The following is a 7,946-nucleotide window of genomic DNA, read 5'->3' on the forward strand; positions in this document are numbered from 1 at the left end:
CCCACCCCATCCCCATCTCCCCTCCAAGCCTTGCCTCCCCCACACCCCCGTCTCCCCCCAGCACCCTCACCGAGCCAGCTGACGTGTTGGCTGCACAGCCAGGAAGACTTTAATTCCCCCCGGGGCGGGGCCTTTGTGCCCCTCGGTTTGCAAAGCCCCTTCCCAGCACAGCCAGCGCCCCATACTGGGAGCACTGGGGTGCTGAGCGTGTGCCCCCAGCTGTCACCCCATGCTGGGGGAGTGTGTCTGCCACCCTGGCTGGGCCGGGCTCTTCTGCAATGAGAGCTGCCCCCCCGGCTCCTTCGGGCCTGGCTGCCTCCAGAGCTGCCTCTGCCTCCACGGGGGGGTCTGTGACGGGACCACCGGCCTCTGCCGCTGCCCCCCCGGCTACACGGTGAGGGGCACGGGGGGCTGGTGTGCTGGGGCAGCGTCGTGGGGCATCCCTGAGCGGGAGAGTGAGGGTCTGGGTGGTGCTGGGGGATCGTGGGGGCTCTGGATGGTTCTAGGTGGGTGTCAGGATTGTTCAGAGGTGGGGCAAGCATGGGGGTCTGGGCATCCCTGAGGGAAACATGGGGGTCTGTCCTTGGGGGTGGGTTGGGGTTGTTATCTCTGAGGGTCTGGGCATCCCTTGGGAGATCAGTGGCAACCCTGGGGACAGCTTGGGGTTGCTATGGGAGAATGGGGTTTTTGGGGTTGTCGAGTCTCCCTGCAGCACCAGGATGCCAGAAGGAGGGATGACGGGGTGGTCCCCAGACACCTGGGTCCTTTCCCCAGCCCTGGGTGGGGGTCCCATCTGTTCTGAATTCTCTCCCCCCCTTCACCCAGGATGAGCACTGCTCCTCCCTGTGCCCCCCTGACACCTTTGGGATGAACTGCTCGGGGCGCTGCTCCTGCCAGCACGCCCTGGCCTGCTCCCCACTCGACGGGTCCTGCTTCTGCAAAGAAGGTGGGTGCACACTGGAGGGTGGGGGGTCCCTATGCCCGTCCCCGTGCCCACCTCAGTGTCCCCTCACCCCGCAGGCTGGCACGGACCGGACTGCTCGACGCCGTGTCCCGCTGGTATTTGGGGTCCCGGCTGCAACCAGAGCTGTGACTGCGCCCACGGGGCGTCCTGCGACCCCCAGAGCGGGACCTGCCGGTGCCCACGGGGCTGGCAGGGCCCCCGCTGCCTGCAGCCCTGCCCGGTGAGTCCTGCTGGCTGTGCTGGTGCTGCTGGCACCGGGGCTTGGTGCCACCACCCCGGCGGTGACTCCCCGACCTGTCCCCACGCTGCAGAACGGGACGTTCGGGGCGGGCTGCCGGGGGCACTGTGACTGTGCCCACGCCGACGGCTGCGACACCGTGACGGGGGAGTGCCACTGCCTGCCCGGCTGGACGGGTGAGGGGGATCCCGGGGGCGGTGGGGCCCTGCCGTGCCCTCAGACGTCGCCCTTCACCCCTCCTATCCCTCCTCGTCCCCGCAGGGCCGCAGTGCAAGCAGAGCTGTCCCCAGGGCTCCTGGGGCCGGGGGTGCCGCATGTCCTGCTCCTGCCGCAACGGGGCCTCCTGCTCCCCCCAGGACGGATCCTGCGCCTGCCCCCCGGGGTTCCGCGGCCCCACCTGCCAGCGCCGTGAGTGAACAGCCCCCTCCCGCCCCCAAAACCGCGGCTTGCTCCCAGCCCGGTCCCTGAGCCCTGCGCTGAGACCGGGTGCGACTCGTGTCACCCCAGCCTGTCCCCCCGGGCGCTACGGCAAGCGCTGCTCGCTGAGCTGCTCCTGCGCCAACGGCTCCTCCTGCCACCCCACCAACGGCTCCTGCCTCTGTGCCCCGGGCTGGCGGGGCCCCCGCTGCTCCCAGCGTGAGTGGGGGGCCGGGGGGGCCGGGGGAGAGGGGGAGTGCGGAACGAGGCTGACCCCACAAGGCTGACCCCACCCCTTGCCCGCTCCTCCAGCCTGTGCCCCCGGCTCCTGGGGGGACGCCTGTGCCCAGCCCTGCCTGTGCCACCACGGGGGGACGTGTCACCCTGCTGAGGGGACCTGCCACTGCCCGACTGGCTGGAGCGGGACGCTCTGCGAGGAAGGTAGAGCCTGGCACAGACACCCCCTCACTGTGGGTCTGCACCCTCCCATCCAGCCAGGGGGGTCTGGGGGGGAGCAAGAGAGAGGGGTCACCATCTGGGTTACCCCTACCCAGCTCCGGACTGGGCAGTATGGAACTGTATGGGCCCCTGTGGACCTCCATGATCCTGGGCACCAGGAACGGCCCCAGTATGGAGCTGTATGGTCCCAGTATGGAGCTGTATGGTCCCAGTATGGAGCTATATGGTCCCAGTATGGTGCTGTGGTCCCAGTATGGTGCTGTGGTCCCAGTATGGCTCTGGCTCCCCCACCCCCTGTGTCCCCAGCCTGTGTCCCCGGGACCTTCGGGCTCCAGTGTGACCAACTCTGCCGCTGCCCCCACAATGCCACCTGCCACCCCGCCACCGGGACGTGTCCCTGCCCCCCAGGCACGACCGGGCCCCACTGTGAGGCTGGTGAGTGGGGGCAGAGCGGGGGGTCCCTGGGGTCCCTACCCCACCCTGGGGGCTGATATTCCTCCCCACCCCACAGGGACCCCTGAGCAGCCCTACACCATTGTGCCGGCCCCCCCTGCAGCCTACAGCTCCCTGGGGCTGGTGCTGAGCCTGGTGGCCCTGGTGGCACTGCTGGTGGCCGTGGTGGTCATGGCCCTGTGCTACCGCCACCGGCAGAAGGGCAAGGAGAGCCGGCACCTGGCCGTGGCCTACACGGCGGGACAGACGGACACCTCCGACTACATGGTGCCAGGTGAGCCCGGGGCAGCGGTGCTGCAGGCGTGGCCCCAGCCCTGGTGGCCCTCCTGCTGACTCCTGTCCCTCCAGACGTGCCACCAAGCCACCACGCACACTACTACTCCAACCCCAGCTACCACACGCTGTCCCAGTGCCCGCTGCCACCCCCCGGCCCCCAGGACAGAGCCAGCTCCCTCAAGGTACGGCACGGGGCAGGATGGTGTGGCACGGGCCAGCACAGCGTGGCACAGGCCACTGCCACGACCCTCAAGGCCACCCTGTCCCCTGTTTGGGCTCCAGGTGCCCGGCCCACAGCTCTTCCCTGGCCTGGAGAGACCCTACGGCCCTGAAGGCAATGCCACGCTGCCCCCTGACTGGAAGCACCTCGGGGCATCAGCCCTGGGCCCCAGGGGTAAGGAGGATGGGGGGCAGCTCCGAGGGAGCCACCTTGGCCAGAGTGGGGTGGGCACCTGGGTCCCCTCCCTGCTCGGGATCCACGGGGAAGGGGCTGGGGTGGGGTGGAGTGGACAGAGAACTTTAATGCTTGGAGGAAGATGAAGCAGAGGGGACCCCAAACCTGCCCCCTTAACACAGGGGGGCAGCTGGACCGGAGCTACAGCTACAGCTACAGCCCTGGGCTGGGGAAGGGTGACAGCAAAGGTACGGAGTGGGATGGAGGGGAGTGGGGGAGAGAGAGGGGGAGGATGGGAAATGGATGTGGATGGGGTGGGGAGAGGAAAAGGGTGGGATGGGGAAGGGATAACACTGGGCCTGGGGCTGGGATGGCAAAAGGATGGGGCTGGGGCTGAGATGGGAAAAGGATGGGGCTGGGGCTGGGATGGAGACTTGATGGGGTCGGGGCTGGGATGGGGACTTGGCGGGTTTGGGGCGTGACAGGGATGGGCTGGGATGGGCAAGAGGCAGGGATGGGGTGGGGATGGGTTGGGACAGGACTGGAATGGGGTGGGGATGGGGAAGGAAAGGGCCAGGGGTGGGGCTGTGATGGGGAAGAGGCGGGGCTGGGATAGGGAAGGGATGGGGCCGGGACTTCCCTGGGACACAGCTGGACGTGGCTCCCGCTCCCCGTCATGGGGAAAACCCCAACTCCTTCTCCCCCAGAGCACCCCCGGGAGGGGCTGGGGGCCAGCGCCAGCTCCCTGGCCAGCGAGAACCCCTATGCCACCATCAAGGAGCTGCCCACCCCCACTGCCAAGGCCCCCGAGGGCAGTTACATGGAGATGAAGTCCCCTGTCCGGCGGGAGATGTCCTACGCTGAGATCGGGGTCCCCGAGGAGCCGCCCCAGGAGGGTACGGCTGGGGGGTCCCCTGGCCCCGTGCAGTGGGCACAGGACCCTGCTGATGGGGGGCTGCCTGGCCCCGGGAGGGAAACAACCTCGATGACAGGGGCTGCACAGCCCTGGGGGTGACGTGACCCCCGTGACTATGTGGCCCCGGGGGGACATGGCCTTGGTGACACGGGCTTCGTGACCCCTGGGGGGGACATGTCCCCTTGCAGCCTTCTCTTGTCCCCACAGAGAGCGGCCCCACACGCACAGACCCCCCCAGCCACTACGACTCCCCCAAGAACAGCCACATCCCCAGTCACTACGACGTGCCCCCCGCCCGCCACTACCCCCCGTCCCCCCCGCTGCGCAGGAAGGACCGCTGAGGGACCGGGGGGGGGGACACAGGACTGACCAGGAGGGGACAGAGCATCCCTGCGGGGACTGGGCTGCTCTGGGGCTGTCCCTGAGCCCGCAGTGAATAAAGGGTGTTTGGTGTGGAGCGAGCTGGGGCTGCCTGTGGGTCTGTGCCAAGGAGCCACAGGGCCCGAGGGCACTGTGGGGGGAGGAAAGCGGGGGCTGGTGGGGTCCTGGGCACACTGTGGGGCCCCCCAGGCTCTGTCCTGGGGGCCCTGCTCCCTCCCAGGATGTGCACGAGGTGGGACCCCAAAGCACATCCAAGCCCGTCACGCTCCGTGAGAGGAACGGGCAAAGGTTGGAGGAGCCCGTGGTGTGCCAGGAGTGGGAGTGGGGGCATCTGTGGGCCTGCACAAAGCCCAGGGAGGACCACTGTGTGCCCCGGGAGGGAGAAGGGCCTGTCCAGCCTGCAGAAGGACTGGCAGAGCCGTGGGAGGGAGCAGAGCCTCGTGGAGATCTGCCAAAGGCTCGTGGAGCCCACTGAGCACCTCGGGGGGAGTGCTGGGGGGGCTCCTGTGGGCTCGGGCAGAGCACAGAGAGATCCACAGCTGACCCTGGGATAGAGCAGGGGCCTCTGTGGACATGGTCAAAGCCCCTCAGATCCCACTGTGACCCCAAGGAAGGAGCAGGGGTCCATGTTGTCCCATGTGAAGCCCCTCAGATCCCACTGTGACCCCAAGGAAGGAGCAGGGGTCCATGTTGTCCCATGTGAAGCCCCTCAGATCCCACTGTGACCCCAAGGAAGGAGCAGGGGTCCATGTTGTCCCATGTGAAGCCCCTCAGATCCCACTGTGCCCCCTGGAGAGGAGCAGGGGTCCGTGTTGTCCCGTGTGAAGCCCCTCAGATCCCTCTGTGCCCCCAGGGAAGGATCAGGGCTCTGCACCATCCCATGCAAAGTTCTGCTGAGCCCCCCGGGCACCCTGGGAGGGAGAAGGGATCCCAGAAAGCTGGGCAAAGCCTGTCCTGTGCCCTGGGAAGGAGGACAGTCCCTACGTCTCCATTTCAGTTCATTGTCATTATTTTTTTTCTCTAGTTCTTGTTGCTTTATAAAATTTACCGTTTACCTTTATCCCATTCGCTGACTTTCTTTTTCAATTATTTCTTGTCTTTCTTTAGTGCCCTCCTTTCTGTGATTTTTGTTCTATGTCTCTGTTCTATTCCAGTTCACTGTCCCCAATTTTCCTTTTTTTCTCCCCCCCCCTCTATTTCCCTAAACCAAGGGCTTTGCCTCACCCCGCCCTGTCCACGCAGGAAGGAATGAGATTCTTTCTGTTGCTCCCTGTGATTTTACCAGCTGAAGGAATGTGACTTCCCCCTCTCACGCCCCAGCTGATCAGACTTGGGTAGACTGGGGGGGAGGTGTCATTATATTAAAGGACAGATCTACTGACCTGGTGTGGGATCCTCCCCCACCCAAATCAACACCAGATTCTGGGTGCAGTGACTCAGTTCCAGAAGTAAATCTGACACCCAACGATTGCTGTGCACCTGGGAAGTGCAAGGGAAATGGATCCTGCCAGGCTCTGCCCTGGGATCCCACATTTGATCCTTTTAAGGAACCAGGTTATTAGGAAGGAGAATATTTGGTGCAATGGGACACCCGTGGGTGTGTGAGACTCCCCAACACCACTTCAGCCATCACAGTACAGAAGGACGGGACAAAACCTCCTGTGGAGGGGGTTTGACATGGAATCCAACAATATCCTCAGCCCACCTCCCACGGAGCCTCTGCTTTAACTGCTGTGAAATATTTCCAATTAAAACTCAGCTGTGGAACAAGCATTTATCCTGCTCCTCCAGGACTGGCCTGGGGATGCTCTAATGGAAAAGTTCTATTCTTACTTAACCTTAAAGAAATGTGCAGGATTGAAATGTGGAGTAGGCATCCCTTATCTGTGCCCAAATGGGGTTTTTAATTGTTCAATGCCCGAGTTGCCTCGACAGAAACGTGACACTGTCAGAGGGGAATTTACAGCACATGAATGGATGAGAAACATTGCAAAGCCTGATTGGTGTCTGCTTGGAGAGGAGAAGGTTGTGTGGAGACCTCACAGCACCTTCCAGGCCTATAGGGCACGAGAGAAGGTTCCTATAGCATCAGAAACTGGAGTGACAGGACACAGGGAATGGCTTCCCACTACCAGAGGGCAGGGCTAGATGGGATATTGGGAAGGAGTTGTTCCCTGGGAGGGTGGGGAGGCCCTGGCACAGGTTGCCCAGAGAAGCTGTGACTGCCCCATCCCTGGGAGCGTCCAAGGCCAGATTGGACAGGGCTTGGAGCAACCTGGGACAGTGGAAGGTGTCCCTGCCCGTGGCAGGGGGTGGAACAAGATGAGCTTTAAGATCCTTCCAACTCAAATCATTCCACGATGCTCTGATCCTACCTTCAGAATGGCTTTAGCCCTCAGGCTGGAAGCAAGTTGTCTCCCTGTGTAATAATTAGACATAAATGGGCTCTAGAAAATGCAACCTGGCAAGTAGATGCTCTGAGCAACTGGGCAAGACGTGCTTTTGGAGAATCAAACCTGTAGTTCAGCAGGCATCGAGGATGACATTGCAAAATGGATTGGTGTCAGACGTGCTGTGATTAAAGGCACACGGGATACGTGGGATGTTAAACTTCACCCACAGGGAATGCTGTGTTCACAACGCTGTGACTTTCAGAGAAGCAGCTCCATCCAAGGTGAACCAAAGCACTGAGTAAACACTGGGATTGTTCCAACAATGCAACCCACGGGCTGGTTTGGGGCATGGAATCCTGACCCACGGATCCTCTCACTGCTGCATCCTGTGGGATGGGGAAATGGCTGATGGAAACAGGAGCGATGTTTTAGTGGGATTTATATTCCCAAGGCTTGGCGTTGCCATTGTTTGCTGTAGGATTTCTCGCTCGCTCCCTTTTATCTCTTCTCCTTCTCCTCCTTCTGTTCACTGCGTGAAATCCCCACCCTGGAAGAGCTCGCAGGAACGCGATTTAACCGACTGAGCCACGGGGTGGTGGTGTTGTCCCGGAACGGGTTCTTTCACTCCTTGTGCAAGAGGCCGGTCCACACACAGAGCCGAGGTCTTTGATTTATTTACAGTTCTGCGCAGAGAGCGGGGCTGGGGAACCTGTTTGGGGACAACAGCGGGAGGCCGAAAAATTAAATGTCGGCGCCTCAAACACTCGGCAGTTCGCAAAGGCAGGAGGGGCTTCGCTGAGCCGGGTCTGCACCTTTAACTGAGGGGGAAGGCGAGAGTTTTGGGTGTGGTGGTGAAACCTCAGATCTGCCCGGCCACAGCCCGCGGACTTCTAAAGACTCGGCTCGGGGGAAAGGCACGCCCAGCCCGGAGCACGATCAGGATGGACCGAACATGCCACTGGATCCGAGGATGGGGACTTTTTTCTTCTTTTCTTTTCTTTTCTTTTCTTTTCTTTTCTTTTCTTTTCTTTTCTTTTCTTTTCTTTTCTTTTCTT

General features: G+C 62.5%; 1 protein-coding gene across 1 annotated transcript in view; it reads left to right on the forward strand.

Moving 5' to 3' along the window:
- Positions 1 to 4,571, forward strand: part of PEAR1 (platelet endothelial aggregation receptor 1) — a 19,436-nt gene extending 14,865 nt beyond the window's left edge. Inside the window, exons 8-21 of the mRNA XM_017808395.1 lie at positions 220 to 394; positions 826 to 946; positions 1,021 to 1,184; positions 1,276 to 1,378; positions 1,464 to 1,610; positions 1,710 to 1,838; positions 1,932 to 2,060; positions 2,385 to 2,513; positions 2,590 to 2,805; positions 2,880 to 2,989; positions 3,090 to 3,201; positions 3,384 to 3,449; positions 3,909 to 4,097; positions 4,325 to 4,571. Of these exons, the coding sequence (XP_017663884.1) occupies positions 220 to 394; positions 826 to 946; positions 1,021 to 1,184; positions 1,276 to 1,378; positions 1,464 to 1,610; positions 1,710 to 1,838; positions 1,932 to 2,060; positions 2,385 to 2,513; positions 2,590 to 2,805; positions 2,880 to 2,989; positions 3,090 to 3,201; positions 3,384 to 3,449; positions 3,909 to 4,097; positions 4,325 to 4,458 (1,924 nt within the window). The 3' untranslated portion in view covers positions 4,459 to 4,571. The remainder of the gene's footprint in view (positions 1 to 219; positions 395 to 825; positions 947 to 1,020; positions 1,185 to 1,275; positions 1,379 to 1,463; positions 1,611 to 1,709; positions 1,839 to 1,931; positions 2,061 to 2,384; positions 2,514 to 2,589; positions 2,806 to 2,879; positions 2,990 to 3,089; positions 3,202 to 3,383; positions 3,450 to 3,908; positions 4,098 to 4,324) is intronic.
- The last annotated feature ends 3,375 nt before the right edge of the window (positions 4,572 to 7,946 follow it).

Source organism: Lepidothrix coronata, unplaced genomic scaffold, assembly GCF_001604755.1.
Source record: "Lepidothrix coronata isolate B3197 unplaced genomic scaffold, Lepidothrix_coronata-1.0 Scaffold23, whole genome shotgun sequence".
Lineage (NCBI taxonomy): Eukaryota > Metazoa > Chordata > Aves > Passeriformes > Pipridae > Lepidothrix > Lepidothrix coronata.